Below are 24,833 nucleotides of genomic sequence, written 5' to 3'. Positions count from 1 at the left end.
ACGTCAAAGACGATACAGAACGAGCTGTTGGACTGTATGCTGTCAGTGCTTAAGGATTACATCCTGGAGGAAGTAAAGAGTGCTGATTTTATCGCCATTCAAGCTGACGAGACGACTGACGTTTCCACCCACTGCCAGTTGGTGCTTGTGATACGCTACATCGATGCTAAAAGTAACGTCCAAGAGCGTTTTTTCGAGTTCATTTTGATCGAGAACGCAACCGCCGACACCATCGCTACAGCGCTGCTGGAGAGGCTCAGCACCATACACTCACATGGACAAAAGGCCAAACTTATTGCCCAGGCTTACGACGGAGCAAGTGTGATGAGGGGAGCCACCGGCGGAGTGCAGCGTAAAATAGTGGATGTGTACGAAAATGCGCACTACGTCCACTGCTATGCACATCAGCTGAACCTCATCATGCAGCAGGCTACTTCACGCATCCCCAGGATCGGCACTTTCTTTTCCGACCTTGCAGGATTTTCTGCTTTCTTCTCCAGGTCTCCCAAGCGAACCACCGTGCTTGACGAAGTGGTTGCGCATAGACTCCCAGAGCCTCTACAACACGGTGGAACTTCCACAGTCGCGCTGTAAACACTGTGTACGAGTACAGGGATGACCTCCTAACGTGTTTCCAGACCATCAGAGACTCTGGGAACTTTGATGCCCCGACTGTCAGAGTGGCGGGGGGCTTTGTGAGGATGCTCGAAGACGAGGCTTTCTGTTTTTTCCTGGCACTGTTCCACAAGATCATGCCAAATGTGGACATGCTTTTCAGCCAGCTGTAGAAGAGGAACATCGACCCTGTCTTCATTAAAGCACTTGTCCAGAGGTTCACAGACAGCATGCTAACAATCAGGTAAATAACTATATTTACTATTGGCTGATAAAGATGTTGTTAGAAAGATGAATAGTTCACTTACAACAGTTTAAAAGCCTAAATGTGTCTGGTCATCAAAGTGAGTGATTATCATAGAGCCGTCACAATTATATTTGTTTTAGTATTTTAAAAGGAAAGAGAAGACACAATCAGACGTTGATAATAATGCAGGAAAGTACTACACAGTTTGTAATAATTATTCAGGTGTCCACCAGGTCAATTTCTAGAAGAGGCCTAGTTGTTATTGAAGATTAACTTTATTGCTAAGTGCACAGCAGAACAAAATGATGTTGCATCCCTCTCACAAATGTAATAGAAAAAGGCTTTAAAACGTAATAACATCAGTTAATTATGTACATCACAGGTTAAAAGCAGTTACTAGACATAGTTTGTGTGTATATACACACTATCTGTCTGTCTGTCTGTCTGTCTGTCATATATATATATATATATATATATATATATATATATATATATATATATATATATATATATATATATATATAAAGTCACTGGTTGTGTGTTGAGGGGGAATTACAGTGAGTTAAGAAGTCTGATTGCAAGTTATCAAATTAAACTTTATTTTTTGGACCCAGGGCCTCAATTCCCTCTTTGTGTGGGGACAGCGCATCTGACGAGCAGCAACAGCCCATCAAGCGACGGAGGATGCTGGGACCAGGAGAACAACAGAGGTTGGCTATAGAGGTAAGTTGTGATGTAATTGTCAGTGTTTCCCCCTAGAACTTTTTTCAGGCCTGGTAGTATGTAGCCAAAACCCTGAACAATCAGCACCTTGGTAATCATATACTTGAGTTGGACATAGGCATGTGTCAGTCAGGATCACTTGCATCAAAATAGCTTAATTGCAAATTAAAGCTGATGATGTATCTTTTACAGGTATGTGATACCATCCTGTGTAACGATCCCGGCAGTCTGAGTCGGGTCCTGTCTGTGGACTAGTTTTTCTGCTCGTGATCTCCAGTTTCCCGAGGGTTCTGGAACGCTCCGGGGAGCTCTCTTGATTTCCGCACCTGCATCCCATCAGCAATCTGCACACCTGGTCCTGATCATCACCCTTCTTAGGCTCTGGCCTAACATCCATTCCCTGCCGGATCGTTAGCCATGAACAGTAGGTTTACCAGAGTATCAGTCTTAGAGCTTCTAGCGTTAGTTTTGTTGTTTTGCACCTTGTTGGTTTGTTGTTTACTTACCTCCGTTTTGTTCCATCTGCAGTCACTCGTCCGGAACCTTCATCCAACCTCTGCCTGGTGGTCGGCGGCTGCCGAGCCACGATTGGATCAACCACTGCACCCCCCAACAACTAATCAACGCCGCCCGCTCTGTTCCCTGGATTATTCAGCATCACTCTTGAATTTGTAAATAAACACTCACCTTCGTTTCAACTTACCTTGTCCTGGTCTGCTTCTGGGTTCTGGCTTTGTAACTCGTGACAGAACGATCCGGCCAGTAATGAACCCAGCGGACCTGGACTCTGTTCGCCATGCCATTACCCATCAGGAGAAGATGTTGGGCCATCATAGCACGGAGCTACAGGAGATCGCGTTGGCAGTTCGGAACCTTTCTACCGGTCTGACGGAGGTCCAGAACCAGCGCAAGTTTCCGGTGGAGGATCCACTACCGGTTTCACCCATCTCGCCTGCCGCGTCTGGAGCGGTGTCCTTCCGTGAGCCCAAGGTTCCGACGCCGGATAAATATGAGGGGGAGCTGGGAAGATGCCGTTCTTTCCTTATGCAGTGTGGGTTAGTGTTCGATCTACAGCCCTACTCTTATGCCACAGACAAGGCTAGGATAGCCTTTGTGATTGAGTTGCTGCGTGGTCGAGCGCTGGAGTGGGCTTCAGCCGTTTGGGAACGACAAGACCCCTGCATGGCTTCATACCAGGGGTTCACGGCCGAGCTGAGGAAGCTTTTCGACCATTCCGTCCGAGGGAGGGACGCAGCTAGGCGCCTGTTTTCGCTTCACCAAGCAACTCGCAGCGTGGCCGACTTCGTGATCGAGTTCAAGACGTTGGCTGTGGAGAGTGGGTGGAATGAGGAGTCTCTGCAAGCGGCCTTTTACCAGGGTCTGTCGGAGCAGCTCAAGGATGAGTTGATCTCCTATCCGGAGCCTAGTGACCTGGACAGCTTGGTAGCCTTGTCTATTCGGGTGGATAATCGAGTCCGAGAGCGAAGGAGGGAGAAGCAATGGGGTCCGTCCAATCGATCAGCTTCTCAGGTTCCAGTCGGGTCGGGGATTGGACCAGAATACGTCGATCATCGTCCACCACACAGGATTAGTGGAGAGGTCCTGTCTCCCGATTCGGAACCAATGCAAGTAGGGCGGCACGGGTTAACCAAGGAGGAACGCCAACTCAGACGTAGGGACTAACTGTTGCCTCTACTGTGGTGGTTCGGGACATTACCTCGCCACCTGTTCCCGGCGGTCGTCAAACTGCGCGGCTCGCTAAAGTTGGGAGGACTTTTTAGCGAGCCAGTTTCGACCTCTCAATACCTCTGTCAGACCCCGTTTCCCGGCTACCCTTGTGAACAGGAATCAGAGCTTAGCGATTAACGCTTTTATCGATTCAGGTGCCGATGGAAGCTTTCTTGATGCCGAGTTGGTGGAACAGCTGGGGCTTTCCAAGGAGCAATTGCCGGAAGCCATTGAAGCGACCACTCTGAACGGCAGTAGTCTGGCACGTATCACGATGAGGACTGAACCGGTTAAGATGCTGTTGTCGGGGAATCATTCGGAGATGATTTCATTCTTCATTCTGCCGTCTTCCCATGTTCCTCTGGTCCTTGGATACCCCTGGCTGAAGGAACACAATCCCACGTTCGATTGGGTGACGGGCAAGGTAACGAGTTGGAGCCTTGATTGTCATGCTAACTGTCTCAAGACTGCCTGTCCCCATTCGGTTCCCAGTCAGGTGATTGAGGCTAAACCCCCAGATTTGTCCCTGGTTCCCGAGACATATCACGATTTGGGGGAAGTGTTCAGTAAGCAGAAGGCTCTGTCACTCCCTCCCCACCGACCATATGATTGTGCCATCAACCTGTTCCCTGGAGCTGTCTACCCCAAGGGAAGGTTATACAGTATCTCCCGCCCTGAACGTGAGGCTTTGGAGACCTACATCAAGGAGTCCCTAGCTGCTGGTCTCGTTCGTCCCTCGTCATCACCCCTGGGGGCAGGATTCTTCTTTGTGGGTAAGAAGGATGGCTCTCTTCGACCGTGTATTGATTATCGGGGGTTGAATGACATCACGGTCAAGAACAAGTATCCCCTGCCCTTGATGAGTTCTGCCTTCGACTCCTTACAGGGTGCTACGGTGTTCACCAAGCTAGACCTACGCAATGTCGTATCACATGGTCCCGGATCAGAGAGGGAGACGAGTGGTTGACGGGTTTCAATACACCGATGGGTCACTTCGAGTATCAGGTGATGCCGTTTGGACTGACCAATGCTCCAGCGGTATTCCAGAGTATGGTGAACGACGTCCTGAGAGATATGATCGGTCTCTTTGTGTTTGTTTATCTGGATGACATTCTGATCTTCTCGAAGGAACCTTCCGACCACGTCCAGCATGTCCGGCAGGTTCTGCAGCGATTGTTGGAGAATCGCCTGTTCGTGAAGGCCGAGAAGTGCGAGTTTCACGCCCACACGACATCCTTTCTCGGGTACATCATCTCCAGGGGAGAGATTAGGATGGACCAGGAGAAGGTTAGAGCGGTTCTGGAATGGGCCCAGCCCGGTACGAGATTGCAGCTCCAGAGATTTTTGGGGTTTGCGAATTTCTACCGCAGATTCATCCGGGATTACAGCCGTGTGGCCGCTCCGTTAACTGCCTTGACTTCCAGTATCAGGAGCTTCAAGTGGAATCCGGAGGCGGATCGAGCGTTTCTGGATTTGAAGAGGCGATTCACCAACGCACCGATTCTCTCTCAACCGGACACGGCCCGTCAGTTCGTCGTTGAAGTGGGACGCGTCTGATGTGGGAGTTGGCGCCATCCTGTCGCAGCGATGCTCCACGGACAGTAAACTCCATCCCTGCGCCTACTACTCTCGTCGCCTTTCGCCTGCGGAGAGGAATTACGATGTGGGTAACCGGGAGCTTCTCGCGGTGAAACTTGCCTTGGAGGAGTGGCGCCACTGGTTGGAGGGGCGGAGCAACCGTTTATTGTCTGGACTGACCACAAGAATCTTGCTTACGTGCAATCGGCTAGACGTCTCAACTCCCGTCAGGCCAGGTGGTCGTTGTTTTTCGGACGATTCAATTTTTCCCTGACGTTCCGACCTGGATCTAAGAACGGCAAGGCGGACGCCTTGTCTCGGATGTTCTCCAAGACGGAGGAGAGTGGGTCCAAGACCGAGACAATTCTCCCCCGGAACTGCGTCGTGGGAGCTGTTAGGTGGAAGATTGAGGAGGAGGTGATGGCGGCCCCTTCGGACGCAGCCCGGTCCCGGTAACGGTCCACCCGGTCGGTTGTTTGTGCCTGAGTCGGTTCGTCCTGCGGTCCTCAAATGGTCCCACGCCAGCAAGATGGCTTGTCACCCTGGCGTGGCTCGGACGATGGCGTTTCTTCGCAGACGTTTTTGGTGGCCTGCCATGGCCGAGGATACTCGGGGTTATGTTGCTGCCTGTCCAGTGTGTGCGCAGAATAAGAGTACCAATCGGCCCAGCTCTGGACTACTTCACCCCCTTCCTATTCCCCGGCGACCATGGTCGCATCTGGCCCTGGACTTTGTCACTGGGTTGCCCGCTTCTGAGGGGAACACGGTCGTTCTGACTATCGTGGACAGATTCAGCAAGTTCGCCCACTTTGTGCCAATTGCCAAGCTTCCTCTGCCTCGGAGACGTCCGAGATCCTGGTTAGGGGAGGTTTTCAGGGTCCACGGTTTGCCCAGTGATATCGTTTCCGACCGTGGCCCTCAGTTTACCTCTGCTGTCTGGAAGTCCTTCTGTTTGGCCATTGGAGCTACAGTCAGTCTCACATCTGGTTTTCACCCCCAATCTAATGGTCAGGCGGAGAGAGCCAACCAGAAGATGGAATCCACGCTACGCTGCCTGGCCTCTTCCAACCCCACCTCCTGGGTCTCTCAGTTGCCTTGGGTTGAGTATGCCCACAATACTCTCCCTACATCTGCCACTGGGATGTCTCCCTTCCAGTGCCTGTATGGCTACCAACCTCCCTTGTTCCCTTCTCAGGAGAAGGAGCTCTCAGTGCCTTCTGTTCAGGCCCATATTCGTCGTTGCCACCGGACCTGGCATCGGGCCAGAAAGGCACTCCTTAGAGTTTCGGACCGGTATCAGCTCCAGGCGAATCGTCGCCGGATCCCCGCTCCCACCTATACCATCGGAGATAGGGTCTGGTTGGCCACACGGGATCTTCCTTTACGGACTGAGTCTAGGAAGTTGTTACCGAAGTTCATTGGTCCGTTTGTGGTGGAGAAGGTGATCAATCCGGTGGCAGTTCGACTCAAACTCCCGAGGACGCTCAGAGTCCATCCCACCTTTCATGTCTCCTGCCTCAAGCCTGTTTTCCTCAGTCCTCTGTTGCCTCCTCCGCCTCCTCCTCCTCCTCCTCGGATGATCGGAGGTGGTCCTGCCTACACGGTGCGACGCATCATGGATTCCAGACGGCGGGGCCGGGGTTTCCAGTATCTCGTGGACTGGGAGGGGTATGGTCCTGAAGAGAGGAGTTGGATTCCGCGGCGACAGATCCTAGATGCTGACCTCATCCGTGACTTCTACCGCCTCCATCCTGGCGCTCCGGGAGTCCGCCCGGTGGCGTTCGTCGGAGGGGGGGTACTGTAACGATCCCGGCAGTCTGAGTCGGGTCCTGTCTGTGGACTAGTTTTTCTGCTCGTGATCTCCAGTTTCCCGAGGGTTCTGGAACGCTCCGGGGAGCTCTCTTGATTTCCGCACCTGCATCCCATCAGCAATCTGCACACCTGGTCCTGATCATCACCCTTCTTAGGCTCTGGCCTAACATCCATTCCCTGCCGGATCGTTAGCCATGAACAGTAGGTTTACCAGAGTATCAGTCTTAGAGCTTCTAGCGTTAGTTTTGTTGTTTTGCACCTTGTTGGTTTGTTGTTTACTTACCTCCGTTTTGTTCCATCTGCAGTCACTCGTCCGGAACCTTCATCCAACCTCTGCCTGGTGGTCGGCGGCTGCCGAGCCATGATTGGATCAACCACTGCACCCCCAACAACTAATCAACGCCGCCCGCTCTGTTCCCTGGATTATTCAGCATCACTCTTGAATTTGTAAATAAACACTCACCTTCGTTTCAACTTACCTTGTCCTGGTCTGCTTCTGGGTTCTGGCTTTGTAACTCGTGACATCCTGAGTCATGCCAAAGAGAGGTTCTCCTTCACCCAGCACCTCATCAGCGCAACACTATTGCACGGAGAGTTGTTCCCACAACACAGTGTGAAGTTCCCCGATACAGCGCTTGAAACAACCGTGGAGGCGTACCCCATGTTGAACAAGGCCAAGCTCAAAACCGAACTGTCCCTCATCTATGAGAACAGTGAGTTCAAGGCTTGTAGTGGTGCAGTGCCCCTGTACCAGTTCTTCATGGAGAACAACCTTCAGAGCACTTTCACAGAGACTGCCAGCCTCCTCAAGATCCTCATCACCACACCCATGACAACTGCTGAGTCAGAAAGGTGCTTCTCTACACTGAAAAGGATCAAGACCTTCCTGAGAAACAGCATGACACAGGATCGCCTGAACGCTCTGGCCATGCTCTCCATGGAGAAGAAACTTGTCAGGGACATTCCTGACTTTAATCAAAGGGTCATTGAGAGGTTTGCCACTCAGAAGGACAGACGGGCAAAATTCCTGTACAAATAAGATGACAGACACACACACACAGAGCAGCTCTGGCCGCATGTTTCTTTGTATATAGTTGACCTTAGCATAAAAAATCCAGTTATATATGGTACTCTAGAAAGTCTTAATAGTGTCTTTGCTAATATTACTGTATATATGTTGTTTTGTATCAATTAATTGTTGCAGTTCTGGAGCACATTAACAATTAGTCACATTTAGTATGATCATAAAATACTGTATGCTATTCTTCCAGTCAAAGGTTTGAGTTCATCCACTTGATATCCATTTCTATATTATACATCCTTTTATACAGTGTAAGATTTCCTATAAACTTTATAATAATTTCATGTTATTGTCCACTTTCCACTCTGTTCTGACAGCATGCCTGTTGCGTTGCCTGTTTACTACCAATGGTGAAAAGTTCACTTTAAATGCAAATGAAAGGCTTGGGTTTGTGTAATATGTTTTTGTGTAAGAATGCCTCAACTTTTTAATATTGGCATTAAATAATTACTGAATGTTTCACTGAGCACTGCTGTCCTGCAGTTTGTGTTAAAATATATCGCGATGGTTACAGGAAAAAAAAAGTATGGCACAGCCCCACCGAGAATATTTTTCACCAGCCGCCACTGTTCAGTTCAGTGTATTAGATTGAGGGTCTGTATAGTTCAGTTCAGTGTGTTAGATTAAGGGTATTTATTTTTAAATTCAGTGTGTTAGATTAAGGGTCTGTATAGTTCAGTTCAGTGTGTTATATTAAGGGTTTGTATAGTTCAGTTCAGTGTGTTAGATTAAGGGTCTCTATAGTTCAGTTCAGTGTATTAGATTAAGGGTCTGTATAGTTCAGTTCAGTGTGTTAGATTAAGGGTATTTATTTTTAAATTCAGTGTGTTAGATTAAGGGTCTGTATTGTTCAGTTCAGTGTGTTAGATAAATGGTCTGTATAGTTCAGTGTGTTAGATTAAGGGTCTGTATAGTTCAGTTCAGTGGGTTATATTAAGGGTCTGTATAGTTCAGTTCAGTGTGTTAGATTAAGGGTCTGTATAGTTCAATTCAGTGTGTTAGATTAAGGGTCTGTATAGTTCAGTGTGTTATATTAAGGGACTGTATTGTTCAGTTCAGTGTGTTAGATTAAGGGTCTGTATAGTTCATTGTGTTAGATTAAGGGACTAAATTGTTCAGTTCAGTGTGTTAGATTTAGGGTCTGTATAGTTCAGTTCAGTGTGTTAGATTAAGGGTCTGTATAGTTCAGTTCAGTGTGTTTGATTAAGGGTCTGTATAGTTCAGTTCAGTGTGTTATATTAAGGGTCTGTATAGTTCAGTTCAGTGTGTTAGATTAAGGGTCTGTATAGTTAAATTCAGTGTGTTAGATTAAGGGTTTGTATAGTTCAGTTCAGTGTGTTAGATTAAGGGTCTCTATAGTTCAGTTCAGTGTATTAGATTAAGGGTCTGTATAGTTCAGTTCAGTGTGTTAGATTAAGGGTATTTATTTTTAAATTCAGTGTGTTAGATTAAGGGTCTGTATAGTTCAGTTCAGTGTGTTAGATAAATGGTCTGTATAGTTCAGTGTGTTAGATTAAGGGTCTGTATAGTTCAGTTCAGTGGGTTATATTAAGGGTCTGTATAGTTCAGTTCAGTGTGTTAGATTAAGGGTCTGTATAGTTAAATTCAGTGTGTTAGATTAAGGGTTTTTATAGTTCAGTTCAGTGTGTTAGATTAAGGGTCTCTATAGTTCAGTTCAGTGTATTAGATTAAGGGTCTGTATAGTTCAGTTCAGTGTGTTAGATTAAGGGTATTTATTTTTAAATTCAGTGTGTTAGATTAAGGGTCTGTATTGTTCAGTTCAGTGTGTTAGATTAAGGGTCTGTATTGTTCAGTTCAGTGTGTTAGATAAATGGTCTGTATAGTTCAGTGTGTTAGAATAAGGGTCTGTATAGTTCAGTTCAGTGTGTTATTTTAAGGGTCTGTATTGTTCAGTGTGTTAGATTAAGGGTCTGTATAGTTCAATTCAGTGTGTTAGATTAAGGGTCTGTATAGTTCAGTGTGTTATATTAAGGGTCTGTATAGTTCAGTTCAGTGTGTTAGATTAAGGGTCTGTATAGTTCAGTTCAGTGTATTAGATTGAGGGTCTGTATAGTTCAGTTCAGTGTGTTAGATTAAGGGTATTTATTTTTAAATTCAGTGTGTTAGATTAAGGGTCTGTATAGTTCAGTTCAGTGTGTTATATTAAGGGTTTGTATAGTTCAGTTCAGTGTGATAGATTAAGGGTCTCTATAGTTCAGTTCAGTGTATTAGATTAAGGGTCTGTATAGTTCAGTTCAGTGTGTTAGATTAAGGGTCTGTATAGTTCAGTTCAGTGTGTTAGATTAAGGGTATTTATTTTTAAATTCAGTGTGTTAGATTAAGGGTCTGTATTGTTCAGTTCAGTTTGTTAGATAAATGGTCTGTATAGTTCAGTTTGTTACATTAAGGGTCTGTATAGTTCAGTTCAGTGTGTTATTTTAAGGGTCTGTATTGTTCAGTGTGTTAGATTAAGGGTCTGTATAGTTCAATTCAGTGTGTTAGATTAAGGGTCTGTATAGTTCAGTGTGTTATATTAAGGGTCTGTATAGTTCAGTTCAGTGTGTTAGATTAAGGGTCTGTATAGTTCAGTTCAGTGTATTAGATTGAGGGTCTGTATAGTTCAGATCAGTGTGTTAGATTAAGGGTATTTATTTTTAATTTCAGTGTGTTAGATTAAGGGTCTGTATAGTTCAGTTCAGTGTATTAGATTGAGGGTCTGTATAGTTCAGTTCAGTGTATTAGATTGAGGGTCTGTATTGTTCAGTTCAGTGTGTTAGATAAATGGTCTGTATAGTTCAGTGTGTTAGATTAAGGGTCTGTATAGTTCAGTTCAGTGGGTTATATTAAGGGTCTGTATAGTTCAGTTCAGTGTGTTAGATTAAGGGTCTGTATAGTTAAATTCAGTGTGTTAGATTAAGGGTTTTTATAGTTCAGTTCAGTGTGTTAGATTAAGGGTCTCTATAGTTCAGTTCAGTGTATTAGATTAAGGGTCTGTATAGTTCAGTTCAGTGTGTTAGATTAAGGGTATTTATTTTTAAATTCAGTGTGTTAGATTAAGGGTCTGTATTGTTCAGTTCAGTGTGTTAGATTAAGGGTCTGTATTGTTCAGTTCAGTGTGTTAGATAAATGGTCTGTATTAGTTCAGTGTGTTAGATTAAGGGTCTGTATAGTTCAGTTCAGTGTGTTATTTTAAGGGTCTGTATTGTTCAGTGTGTTAGATTAAGGGTCTGTATAGTTCAATTCAGTGTGTTAGATTAAGGGTCTGTATAGTTCAGTGTGTTATATTAAGGGTCTGTATAGTTCAGTTCAGTGTGTTAGATTAAGGGTCTGTATAGTTCAGTTCAGTGTATTAGATTGAGGGTCTGTATAGTTCAGTTCAGTGTGTTAGATTAAGGGTATTTATTTTTAAATTCAGTGTGTTAGATTAAGGGTCTGTATAGTTCAGTTCAGTGTATTAGATTAAGGGTCTGTATAGTTCAGTTCAGTGTGTTAGATTAAGGGTATTTATTTTTAAATTCAGTGTGTTAGATTAAGGGTCTGTATTGTTCAGTTCAGTGTGTTAGATTAAGGGTCTGTATTGTTCAGTTCAGTGTGTTAGATAAATGGTCTGTATAGTTCAGTGTGTTAGATTAAGGGTCTGTATAGTTCAGTTCAGTGTGTTATTTTAAGGGTCTGTATTGTTCAGTGTGTTAGATTAAGGGTCTGTATAGTTCAATTCAGTGTGTTAGATTAAGGGTCTGTATAGTTCAGTGTGTTATATTAAGGGTCTGTATAGTTCAGTTCAGTGTGTTAGATTAAGGGTCTGTATAGTTCAGTTCAGTGTATTAGATTGAGGGTCTGTATAGTTCAGTTCAGTGTGTTAGATTAAGGGTATTTATTTTTAAATTCAGTGTGTTAGATTAAGGGTCTGTATAGTTCAGTTCAGTGTATTAGATTGAGGGTCTGTATAGTTCAGTTCAGTGTGTTAGATTAAGGGTATTTATTTTTAAATTCAGTGTGTTAGATTAAGGGTCTGTATAGTTCAGTTCAGTGTGTTATATTAAGGGTTTGTATAGTTCAGTTCAGTGTGTTAGATTAAGGGTCTCTATAGTTCAGTTCAGTGTGTTATTTTAAGGGTCTGTATTGTTCAGTGTGTTAGATTAAGGGTCTGTATAGTTCAATTCAGTGTGTTAGATTAAGGGTCTGTATAGTTCAGTGTGTTATATTAAGGGTCTGTATAGTTCAGTTCAGTGTGTTAGATTAAGGGTCTGTATAGTTCAGTTCAGTGTATTAGATTGAGGGTCTGTATAGTTCAGTTCAGTGTGTTAGATTAAGGGTATTTATTTTTAAATTCAGTGTGTTAGATTAAGGGTCTGTATAGTTCAGTTCAGTGTGTTATATTAAGGGTTTGTATAGTTCAGTTCAGTGTGTTAGATTAAGGGTCTCTATAGTTCAATTCAGTGTATTAGATTAAGGGTCTGTATAGTTCAGTTCAGTGTGTTAGATTAAGGGTCTGTATAGTTCAGTTCAGTGTGTTAGATTAAGGGTATTTATTTTTAAATTCAGTGTGTTAGATTAAGGGTCTGTATTGTTCAGTTCAGTTTGTTAGATAAATGGTCTGTATAGTTCAGTTTGTTACATTAAGGGTCTGTATAGTTCAGTTCAGTGTGTTATTTTAAGGGTCTGTATTGTTCAGTGTGTTAGATTAAGGGTCTGTATAGTTCAATTCAGTGTGTTAGATTAAGGGTCTGTATAGTTCAGTGTGTTATATTAAGGGTCTGTATAGTTCAGTTCAGTGTGTTAGATTAAGGGTCTGTATAGTTCAGTTCAGTGTATTAGATTGAGGGTCTGTATAGTTCAGTTCAGTGTGTTAGATTAAGGGTATTTATTTTTAAATTCAGTGTGTTAGATTAAGGGTCTGTATAGTTCAGTTCAGTGTGTTATATTAAGGGTTTGTATAGTTCAGTTCAGTGTGTTAGATTAAGGGTCTCTATAGTTCAGTTCAGTTTATTAGATTAAGGGTCTGTATAGTTCAGTTCAGTGTGTTAGATTAAGGGTATTTATTTTTAAATTCAGTGTGTTAGATTAAGGGTCTATATAGTTCAATTCAGTGTGTTAGATTAAGGGTCTGTATAGTTCAGTGTGTTAGATTAAGGGTCTGTATAGTTCAGTTCAGTGTGTTATATTAAGGGTCTGTATAGTTCAGTTCAGTGTATTAGATTGAGGGTCTGTATAGTTCAGTTCAGTGTGTTAGATTAAGGATATTTATTTTTAAATTCAGTGTGTTAGATTAAGGGTCTGTATAGTTCAGTTCAGTGTATTAGATTGAGGGTCTGTATAGTTCAGTTCAGTGTGTTAGATTAAGGGTATTTTTTTTAAATTCAGTGTGTTAGATTAAGGGTCTTTAGAGTTCAGTTCAGTGTGACATATTAAGGGTCTGTATAGTTCAGTACAGTGTGTTAGATTAAGGGTCTGTATAGTTCCGTTCAGTATGTTAGATTAAGGGTCTGTATAGTTCAGTTCAGTGTGTTAGATTAAGGATCTGTATAGTTCAGTTCAGTGTGTTTGATTAAGGGTCTGTATAGTTCAGTTCAGTGTGTTAGATTAAGGGTCTGTTTAGTTCATTTCAGTGTGTTAGATTAAGAGTGTGTATAGTTCAGTTCAGTGTGTTATATTAAGGGTCTGTATAGTTCAGTTCAGTGTGTTAGATTAAGGGTCTGTATAGTTCAGTTCAGTGTGTTAGATTAAAGGAAAATGTAGGGTTAACTGAGTGGGTGTGAAGACACATGGAAGGAATTGAACGTTTATATTACTACGTGCTATCAACTCCAGGATCAGTGTGTTTGTGTGTGTGTGTGTCTGTGTGTGTGTTTGTGTGTGTTTGTGTGTGTGTGTGTGTGTGTGTGTGTGTGTGTGTGTGTGTGTGTGTGTGTGTGTGTGTGTGTGTGTGTGTGTGTGTGTGTGTGTGTGTGTGTGTGTGTGTGTGTGTGTGTGTGTGTGTTTGTGTGTGTGTCGTTTCCCCCATGGAATTAGCTACAACAAAAGATTTACTGCTGTGCTGCCTGGCGTGAAATTAGTTATTTCACAGAGTTAAAGGATGACCCTTAGGCCCATTGTTATAGGGCTGATAGGATGGCCTACCCTGGTGCCTTGTTATCAGATAGGATGTCCTACCATGGTGCCTTGTTATCTGATAGGATGGCCTACCCTGGTGCCTTGTTATCAGATAGGATGTCCTACCATGGTGCCTTGTTATCTGATAGGATGGCCTACCCTGGTGCCTTGTTATCTGATAGGATGTCCTACCCTGGTGCCTTGTTATCTGATAGGATGGCCTACCCTGGTGCCTTGTTATCTGATAGGATGGCCTACCCTGGTGCCTTGTTATCTGATAGGATGGCCTACCCTGGTGCCTTGTTATCTGATAGGATGGCCTACCCTGGTGCCTTGTTATCGTCATTCTAATGGCTAAATGACCATATCATTAGTCTTTTAGCTTTGTGTGTTTCTTTCCTCAGATCCAGAGTTGGATGTTTGAGATTAACAGGACCAATCCTCACCTGGTGGACATGTTCTCTATAGGGAGGTCATATGAAGGCAGGCCCCTCTACGTACTTCAGGTAGGACACACACACACACACGCACGCACGCACACACACACACACACACACACACACACACACACACACACACACACACACACACACACACACACATACACACTATGTTGGTTAACTGACTGTTGTCCTGTCCTGTTAGCTAGGAAAGAGAACACGGACCTGTAAGAAGGCAGTGTGGATAGACTGTGGGGTCCACGCCAGAGAGTGGATCGGACCGGCCTTCTGCCAGTGGTTTGTCAAAGAGGTAAGTATCTTTGGCCTGCCTTGACAACTCCAGTCCTTGAGGGAAGCAGTGTCTGCTCTGCTGTTTTTCTACCTTGCTTTCTAATGAGAGACTGACCAGGAGGAGAAACCAGCAGAACTGTGGACCTAGAGGCCATGGGCTGTGCACCTCTTACTTACTTACTGTAGACAACATTGGAAATCACAGTGTTTTAACATTTTTAAACATGTGTTGCACTGTAGTCAAATGAGTCCATAGGTGAGCCGTTTCACAACCTAAATGACCTAAACAACACTTTGGTTGTTGAATAATAGCTGGGGAAACTGCTGCCTGCTGCTGTCTGTGTCTGGTGCTGTTTGTCTCTGGTGCAGTCTGTCTCTGGTGCTGTTTGTCTCAGGTGCTATTTGTCTCTGGTGCTGTCTGTCTCTGGTGCTGTTTGTCTCAGGTGCTATTTGTCTCTGGTGCAGTCTGTCTCTGGTGCTGTTTGTCTCTGGTGCTGTCTGTATCTGGTGCTGAATCACTACTATATGCATCAGTCACACTCCCTTGTTAACATAGTGAACATCTGTCAAATGTAGTTGGACAATGTCGCAGACAATTCAGAGGGCCTGTTCAAGTTTAAAACAATGTGAAACATTGTGTAACCTTTGGCTCTTGAACACACCCCGGAAGTTCAGTTGCATCTAAGTACCACCAGCATAATTCATCAATATCTTCTGCAGTTCAGATAATTAGTGGAACTATCATAACTACCACACACACACACACACACACACACACACACACACACACACACACACACACACACACACACCCAACACACACATACACATTTCTGTCTGTACTCTCTTTGTATCCTGTCTCTGTTTGGAACCCTTACAACCATTTCAACAGAGAGCAGGGAGAGTGAAGTGTCACACACGATTAGGTCACCTCGAATCAACCCAAACTACCTTGAAATATCAGACCTCTACTATAACATTGTTAGACAATAGCATATAATGTCTAGCAGGGGGGTTATGCAACTCCAGATGAGTGTGTACAAGGAGGGTATTGAGAGACATCTTATGATGGACATGACCAATGTGCTGTGCAGGTCAGTAGTGGTAATATCTACCTTTCGCCACTAGGGGGCAGAGCTCTGTCTCTCTACAAGTCTACAAAGTCTGATTAACCTTGGCCTGAGCCTGATTACTGTGAAGGTACAGTATTACCTCACCAACAATCTGCTTTCTCCAATCCTCCACTGGAGCCTGAGGAGTTAATTAGCACACTCCTTGGGGTAACGGCAGTCTGTCTGTCTGTCTGTCTGTAGTAGCCCTCTACCACACTGACACTGTTCAGTCACAGGTGTGTCTTATCACTGGCTGATCCTCTGCCATTACCCCACAGATCCCCACATACTATTATCTTATAGACATAAAATGGAGTGTGACCACTCTTGGGTAAACATTAAAGGGATAGTTCAGGATTTTTATGTATCTGCATCCAGTATGAAGGAAGTTAGAGGTCGTTTTTATCCTAAGCGACTTACAGTCATGTATGCATCATTTTTTTAAACCTATGGGCGGTGCCAGGAATCTAACCCACTATGCCCTACCAACTGAGCTTACAGAGGACCACTTACTGCCTACTTTCTCCATTCCCACTCCACACTACCCTAGTAGTATTAATCATTAATTATTATTCACCAACTGGAAAGTATTCTGACTGGTGAAATACACAGGAGATATAGCTTATGGTTCATTGTGATCATGTTTCCTGTCATGGTCTTATAAACCTGTTGTTGTTGTTGTTGTTGTTGTTGTAGGCTCTGCATTCCTACCAGTATGACTCTGTGATGAGACGACTGATGAACCAGCTCAACTTCTACATAATGCCTGTCTTCAACGTGGACGGATATCACTTCAGCTGGTCTACGGTAGCTACAAATATCTCTCTCTCTCGCTCTCTCTCTCTCTCTCTCTCTCTCTCTCTCTCTCTCTCTCTCTCTCTCTCTCTCTCTCTCTCTCTCTCTCTCTCTCTCTCTCACTTTCTCTCTCTCTCTCTCACTTTCTCTCTCTCGTCTCTCTCTCGTCTCTCTCTCTCTCTCTCTCTCTCTCGCTTTCTCTCTCTCTCTGCTCTCTCTCTCTGCTTTCTCTCTCTATCTCGCTTTCTCTCTCTCTCTCTGCTTTCTCTCTCTCTCTCGCTTTCTCTCTCTCTCTCTCTCGCTTTCTCTCTCTCTCTCTCTCTCTCTCTCTCTCTTCTCTATCTCTATCTCTATCTCTATCTCTATCTCTATCTCTATCTCTCTATCTCTCTATCTCTCTATCTCTCTCTCTCTCTCTCTCTCTCTCTCTCTCTCTCTCTCTCTCTGCCCTAGCTAACATTTGACACAACATATGTATTTAAGGAGACGTGTTATTAGTATATTCATAGCTACTTTGTGTCACTGTATGTACAGTATTTGGATAGACTATGGTTGCCAGTGGGAATGATTTTGCCCCCAGGATCGTTTCTGGAGGAAAACCCGGTCAAAAAACGCCAAGTACCACTGCAGAGGTGTTGACGCCAACAGGAACTGGAAAGTCAAGTGGTGTGGTGAGTTTTATAATCTGTCCCCAGTAATTAAACTATTTGAGAGAGACAGTGGTGTGTTTGTCATTCTCCTATCTCTGTCCTCTGGTTTTCCTTCCCCTGCTGTTGGGAGATGTATCTCCTGGCACTGTGGATTAAATGTCTGTACAAGACACTGGTTGGTTTTTAAAATATTCTCACATGTAGCAGATATGGCTATAGGCCCTGAGTTTTTCCTGACCACGGGACCTAACCAGGAAAACTCTTGGCCCTTAAATCAAACCTGCTACATTGGATTATCCAGCTGCTGTAAAAGCAGGCTTGAATACAGTAAAAGATCCACTGCCTTGACCTTTACCGTTTATCCTGACCAGGAAAAACTCTTGGCCCTAGCTATAGCCTGAAACGAGGCCATAATTATGAGAATAGGCAATAGGCAAATGCTTACTGCCTTGTTTTTTTCTGGGAAACAGCCTTGTTTTTTTCTGGGAAACAATCATAGACTCTCAAGGTTGGATGATACCAGGGGTAATTTACTGTCTAATTTAAATTTAGTTAATTAGTTTAGGATATTGTTTATCACACTGTTTGAACTATACATAGACATGTCTCATTCCCTGTTGGATTTGCATATGCAAATGTTAATTAGGCCCAGTGTTTTGAGGTGCTGCTTGTTGCTCATGGGCAAATCTCTTAAATCATGCTCAGTCTTGTCTGTCTGCAGGTTACACCAAGTTGTGCTTCTCACATTTATTTTTGGATAATTTTCATCATTCAAGGAAACACATACTGTAGTTGGAGGATTTTGTATATTTGTGGTTAGATACATATGCAAAGCTAATGAGAGAGAGAGAGAGAGAGAGAGAGAGAGAGAGAGAGAGAGAGAGAGAGAGAGAGAGAGAGAGAGAGAGAGAGAGAGAGAGAGAGAGAGAGAGAGAGAGAGAGAGAGAGAGAGAGAGAGAGAGAGAGAGAGAGAGAGAGAGAGAGAGAGAGAGAGAGAGAGAGAGAGAGAGAGAGAGAGAGAGAGAGAGAGAGAGAGAGAGAGAGAGAGAGAGACAGAGACAGACAGAGAGAGAGAGAGAGACACAGAGACCATTTTGTGAGTTATCAAAATTCCCCCAAGAGAAATGTATAAAACATTTGTTGGCAGGCAACAGTGTGACAGTTGGTCCTAAGAACATTTTGAATTGATAACAAAATGTCAACAGGCTGTGTGGAATAAAAATATGTCCCAGGTGTGTTTCTGGTGCTGTACCTCCCATTTACCATGAACAATTTTGTCATCTAGCAGACGGCAGACGCTCTCACCCAGAGCAACTTACTTTACACCAAATGCACTCAAATAAGGAAGCTGAAACAACCGCATTCCAACATTTTGGTATATTGTATCCTCTGAAATTTTTGGTATATGTATCTGTTGCCTGGTGTAAAACATTTATGTATTTTAAATTGTCACATAAAATAAAATAAAACCTAATACAATATTAATATCCTGTCAAAACGTTTTCGGTATAATTCCAGTATAAACTAGTGTAACTGCTCTGTATGTACACCACTTAATACTGAATGCTCATAGTAAGTAACAGTACCTGTCCTGTTGCTGTTCCCCCTGCCAGAGGAGGGTGCATCCTCCCACCCCTGTGATGACACGTACTGCGGACCCTTCCCCGAGTCCGAGCCGGAGGTCAAGGCGGTTGCCAAGTTCCTGCGGAAGCACAAGAAACTCGTCAAGGCCTATATCTCCATCCACGCCTACGCCCAAATGTTGCTCTACCCCTACTCCTATAAATACGCCACCATCCCTAACTTCAACTGTGTGGTGAGAGACAGATCTGTGACCACAATCAATCAATTAATCAATATTGTTGCGACACCTATTGGAATGTAATAAATAATTGGAATGTAATGATGATTTACCCCCTCCTCCAGGAGTCAGCTGCACACAATGCAGTGACTGCCCTGTACTCTGCATATGGAGTGAGGTACAGATATGGACCTGCTTCTACCACGCTGTGTGAGTTATACACACGCTCTCCTTCCTGACGATACCTTACTTCAGCAAAACACTCACAATGCTTTGATCGCATAATATTAAGATACAAATATTAGAATTCCTCCCATACACGTTTACCTGTGGTAAAATCCTCTCATTGAATCCAAACTGTTTTATTTGTTCTGACTCCAACAGATGTCAGCTCAGGCAGTTCCATGGACTGGGCCTATAGGAATGGGATCCCTTATGCCTTTGCTTTTGAACTGCGGGACACAGGCTACTTTGGTTTCCTGTTACCTGAAACTCTGATCAACCCCACCTGCACTGAGACCATGAGAGCGGTGAAGACCATCTCATCAGGCCTACTTAAGAAGTGTGAGACAGGGATGTATCAGCTGGACAGGGAGAGATATCCATATCTCTGAGATATACAGATAATTATCTCTGCATCTGCTAGCAAATATCTACGGGCGGTAGGTTATTGTGCCAAAAAGGAAAAAGCAACATGTATCATGCAAGCCTTAAAGGGATAGTTCGGGATTTTATCTACTTACCTAGATTCAGATGAAATTGTGGATAAAAACGTTATGTATCTGCGTGCAGTTTGAAGGAAGCTGCTAACTAGTGTTAGCGCAATTGCTAACTTGCGTTAGTGCAATGACTAAGTCTATGGGAACAGCTAGCATGCTAGCTTTTCCTGTAGACTTCCAGTCATTGCTCTAACGCTAGTTAACATTGGCTTGCGAAACTACCTCTAACTTCCGTCATACCTTATGCAGATACATAAAAATCCCGAACTATCCCTTTAATGTTCACCCAAGAGTGGTCACACTCCATTTTATGTCTGTACGTTAGAGGCTAAAATAGTGGTACTTGAAAATGACCTCAAACAATTATTTAGATGTCAGATTACGTAAAACCTTCACCTTGTACCTCCAACAACTCGACTGTTTACAAAGTGTACGGTGGACACAAGCACTTGAATGCCATTTTCAAGAGACTGATATTGCATTTCACAGCACTTTTTTTTTTTAAACAAGACTTTCTCTTGAACTTGCTGTTTTCACCCTTCAAAACTTCAGTATCTGGAGCACCATCAGCTAACTGCTCTAGATGTCTTCCAAATATATTTTACATTAATTGTGGTAGAACATAAGCTTGGCACAAACAACAAGGATGCCTATAGTATCATTAAAGGGATAGTTCACCCAAATTACAAAATGACATATTGGTTTCCTTACCCTGTAAGCTGTCTATGGACAAGGTATGACAGCAATCCAAGTTTTGGTTTTGTTTAGCTGGCCACTGTTTTTAAACGCTAACTTTTATCCAATGCAAATCCAATGCAAGTCAATGGTACATATATTAGCATTTTCACGCTTCATGTCCAAATCATCCTAAAGTATCAAAAAATGTATTGTGTAACTCACTGAAGTTACTAATAGATCATTTGGACATGAAGCGTGAAAATGATAATATTAGTACCATTGACTTGCACTTAATTTTTTCCACTAATGCAAATAAGTTAGCATTTGAAACAGTGGCCAGTTAAACAAAACCAAAGCATGGTTTGCTGTCAAACCTTTTCCATAAACTGCTTACAGGGTAAGGAAACCAATGTGTCATTTGGGTGAACTATTCCTTTAACAAACTGTCTTCAAATGGACTTTACATCTCTTTGTACTTTTCAGTTGCTGACTTATTTTGTCAGTGGTAAGGGACAAGTTTATATTATTTTTTAAAGAGGACATTTTTACTTTTGATAGAAAGTGCCCAGGACATTTACTGAAATGTAATAAACATAATTTCTTTTTTATGAGGTTGTCACATGTGAATACTTTCGTTGTCATTACTAACATTATACATATAACAATAACATTATTTTACATAACAGGAGTGTAATATCATGTGTGGTAGTGTAACAATAGCAGTGATGCAATAGCATATGTTTTCAAGGGATGCGATGAAGCAAGTTTAAAAAGTCAAAAACCATATTGTCTCAACCTCCTCCCAATCCTGTCTCTTGCAGTTTTATTTGAGAACTGTCTGCTATTGTTATTTCCATAGTAATTTCCAAGTGTCTGTTTCTGGGCCCTGCGACTACACACTCATATACCACCCTGTTTAATCCAATCATTATGTATTTATGCAAACAGTTATTATGATTGCTGCCCACTCTCCCAATTGACAGAGATCAATGTGGATCAATTGGTGTTCCAATTTGATACGGATGACAATGATGACTTGGTCCTCTGTACCTCAGCTGGTAGAGCACGGCGCTTGTAACGCCAAGGTAGTGGGTTCGATCCCCGGGACCACCCATACACAAAACAAAAATATGTATGCACGCATGACTGTAAGTCGCTAAATGGCATATTATATTATTATTATGACTTGTCACCAGATGGATCAGAGTTAGATTTATTTTTTATTCTAAAGTTTTGATTCTCTCTGCCTCACCCTGCCACCCCAAAACACCCTTGGTCACAACACTAAATCATTAATGAAGAAGGATCCTTGTATTTAATGTTTTGTCTGTCTCTTTGCTAGACATCCTGTGTGGGTGTGAGAGACTGCATGTGTGAGACTAGTAAGAATGTAGTGGGATTCTCCCTCTTGCCTCCCAACTGGGTGCTAGTAGTTGTTCTGGAAAAGCAACTTAGACACAGAGATAGACGTTCATCTTAAAAATTGGCAGGTGATGTTCCAGTGTTGACAGATTTAGAGGTGTCAGTGTATTTCCCTTCCAGGTTTAAATAAAATACAAAATGCTTTGCTACCATGATATTCTTTCTCCATCATATAGTTTTTAGCTAAAACACAAAATTGTAAGGTAAGAGGGCCACTGTCAATAGCAGCACTTTGTGTGCCAGTGAGCAAATCACAGCTTTTAACTTCAAGTGGTGATCAGGTACTCTCTTCCATAGTGCCCCTTCCTCAGCTGACACTGCAGCTTTGGTTGCCTTTCACTTCTCAACAAGTAAACAACATTATGGCTCATGTAGGGTTTCTGGAATTCTGATGTGGGCCTCATGGTGCGTGTGTTTCTTTGGGATGGGTCACCTCATGCAGGACTGTGATGTCAGATAGGTCCTCTCTGAGTGGTCTGTCCATGTAGGTGTCCCCTCTGGTTGAGAGGACCCAGGGTTCTACAGAGTGCCCTTTAGGTTACCCAGGAGGAGGTTGTCTTTAACCCAGCATGCCTTAGTGAAGGTGTCACAACACACGACCATGGCCTGGGTGTGTATGACCTTGTGAACATGGCCTTACAGTTAAATGTTACAGAATGGAGACTCACAGTTTATTGTCAAACTCTGCTGTTGACATTATGTTTCATAGCCCCTTATTATATGCATGAAATATTACCAGAAATAAACCCAATACTTCACTAATCAATAGTCACAGTGGAAGCTCTAAGTGCATTAAAAGAGTGCATCATCTCCTCATTGTGCCTGTGCAATAGTTAGTAGAGGCAGGAGAGAGATTGTTTCGCTGCCACTATATTTTAAATGAACGTAATATCATGATTAGGTATACTATATCTATTCAAAAGGGGACCATCGCGCTCTCCCAGAAGTATACTATTCATCTACCACACACACACACACACACACACACACACACACACACACACACACACACACACACACACACACACACACACACACACACACACACACACACACTCTCCCTCTCTCTCTCTCTCTCTCTCTCTCTCTCTCGCTCTCTCTCTCTCTCTCTCTATTTCCGCTCCTTGAACTGCTGCCTGGATCATCATGCTGCCTCACTGCGGCCAGTTTTATCGTGCGTGACGTCGCTTCCTTTCAACATGGCGCAGCTAGGCAGATTGCTAATGGAAATCTGAGGGATTTACCCCACCTTGTGTCTTTATTTATGTCTGTATGTTAGAGCCACTGCCGCTGTCATCTCGAACAGAATACATCGGTCTGAAACCGCTGCTGCCCTTTGGACAGGCTCCTTGCCCCAATTCCGGTGCGTCATGTATGAGGGCAAAAATACGAAAAACATGTTTTTAACCAGAGCTTTGGAGAAGATCCTAGCCGACAAGGAGGTTAAAAAGTCTCATCATTCACAATTGCGTAAAGCCTGCGAGGTGGCACTTGGTAAGTTCTGGCATTATCACAATATTAGGTTGTCATTGATTTGCCCACGTCATGCATCTATGCTTATCTTGCCTGCTAGGTTTTCTGCTGCTACAATGTCGCAAAAACATATTTCTTGAATCTATTGGCAACATTGTAGAGCTAAACGGGTTATATGGCTTTTTGCCAGATGATTTCGGTGTTATTCTGGTAAAGGATGGGATATAATTGTTGAATATACAACTATCGAGCATTATAGGCTCTGGGATAATCATTGCTTAGTTACTGTGTGAATACGGAAATGGTGCAAGTGACAGGGGTGGGTGTCTCCTTTGACAGTTGCAAGCTGCTACACTAGTTTATTGCGCATGCAACTGATATTTCAGCCCTTTAGAAATAATCAGACATATATTACCTGAAAGCATACTGGCACTGTTATTTTTTCCAATGATAAAACCTAATGGAACTGCATTTGTCTGCAAGTCATAGGCTGTAGGCTACAGCCACTCGTAGCCTCTGTAGCTACAATTCTTCCTCCAAGAAGAAGAAGCTACCGACAATGTTCATTTCAAATTAATCATTCTTCATTCAATTGTTAGAACGATATGTGCAAATAATTTAGCCACAACACTTTAAACTTTTTTTCTGATAGGATCTTCTGTGTCTCAGTGTGTGTCATACGAAGCAGTCTGTCTGGCTGCTCTGCTCTAGAAATCCAGACTGCCCTGCGTGGCTGGAGAGGGAGTGGTGTTGAAAGAATGTAGCCTATCGCCTGGTAGTGAATGTTGGCTACTGTGGTATCTTTGGAGACGACGTTTATGTCCAGGTCTGGGTTGTCCCCAAAAACACCTGCACAGCGGGCAAGTGGCAGATACACTACATGGCCAATAGTATGTGGACATCTGCTCCTCGAACATCTCATTCCAATATCATGGGCATTAATATGGAGTTGGTCCCTCCCTTTGCTGCTATAACAGCCTCCACTCTTCTGGGAAGGCTTTCCACTAGATGTTGGAACATTGCTGCGGGGACTTACTTCCATTCAGCCACAAGCATTAGTGAGGTCGGCCACTGATGTTGGGCGATTAGGCCTGGCTCGCAGTCGGCGTTCCAATTCATCCCAAAGGTGTTCGATGGGGTTGAGGTCAGGGCTCTGTGCAGGCCAGTCAAGTTCTTCCACACCGATCTCGACAAACCATTTCTTTTTTTTTAATAATATGTTTATTATTTTCCAATAAAAATAAAGTAAAAGAGACAGCAATACAAACAATGACATTCATTGTACTGTTGGATGGGATGGCCAGTTTAGAGGACAAAACAAAAGTTAACTCACACATACACAAAATAAAACAAAATCCTATTAGGTGGTACGTGTATAAGAAGACAGCATATAGTCATTACAAGCAGTGTAGTTCAGCCAAAAATAAATATTGAGTGGAGTACAGCACAGAGTAGCAGCAGATCGTCAGCCCAGTTATGAAGCGGGACTAGACCATTTATCCAGTATCGGCTGCCATATTTTGTAAAACAATGGACTTCTATTGGAGGTGTTGTATCGAATCTTTTCCATATGGA

At 43.4% G+C, this 24,833-nt stretch overlaps 2 protein-coding genes across 6 annotated transcripts in view; both read left to right on the top strand.

Annotated features, from left to right (window-relative positions):
* LOC121549862 (carboxypeptidase A6) overlaps positions 1-19,821 on the top strand; it is a 49,615-nt gene extending 29,794 nt beyond the window's left edge. Inside the window, exons 5-11 of the mRNA XM_041861812.2 lie at positions 14,282-14,383; positions 14,523-14,627; positions 16,417-16,527; positions 17,096-17,186; positions 18,779-18,981; positions 19,092-19,176; positions 19,351-19,821. Coding sequence (XP_041717746.1) covers positions 14,282-14,383; positions 14,523-14,627; positions 16,417-16,527; positions 17,096-17,186; positions 18,779-18,981; positions 19,092-19,176; positions 19,351-19,580 — 927 coding nt within the window. The 3' untranslated portion in view covers positions 19,581-19,821. The remainder of the gene's footprint in view (positions 1-14,281; positions 14,384-14,522; positions 14,628-16,416; positions 16,528-17,095; positions 17,187-18,778; positions 18,982-19,091; positions 19,177-19,350) is intronic.
* Positions 19,822-22,925: 3,104 nt separating this feature from the next.
* LOC121549861 (brefeldin A-inhibited guanine nucleotide-exchange protein 1) overlaps positions 22,926-24,833 on the top strand; it is a 113,576-nt gene continuing 111,668 nt past the window's right edge. For all 5 annotated transcript variants that reach the window (XM_041861810.2, XM_041861808.2, XM_041861807.2 and 2 more), the window contains exon 1: positions 22,926-23,279. In XM_041861810.2, the coding sequence (XP_041717744.2) occupies positions 23,156-23,279 (124 nt within the window). In that variant the 5' untranslated portion in view covers positions 22,926-23,155. The remainder of the gene's footprint in view (positions 23,280-24,833) is intronic.

This window comes from Coregonus clupeaformis, chromosome 34 (genome assembly GCF_020615455.1).
Source record: "Coregonus clupeaformis isolate EN_2021a chromosome 34, ASM2061545v1, whole genome shotgun sequence".
NCBI lineage: Eukaryota > Metazoa > Chordata > Actinopteri > Salmoniformes > Salmonidae > Coregonus > Coregonus clupeaformis.
The sequence above is the reverse complement of the archived record's forward strand: the minus strand, read 5'-3'. Positions and strand labels throughout refer to the sequence as shown.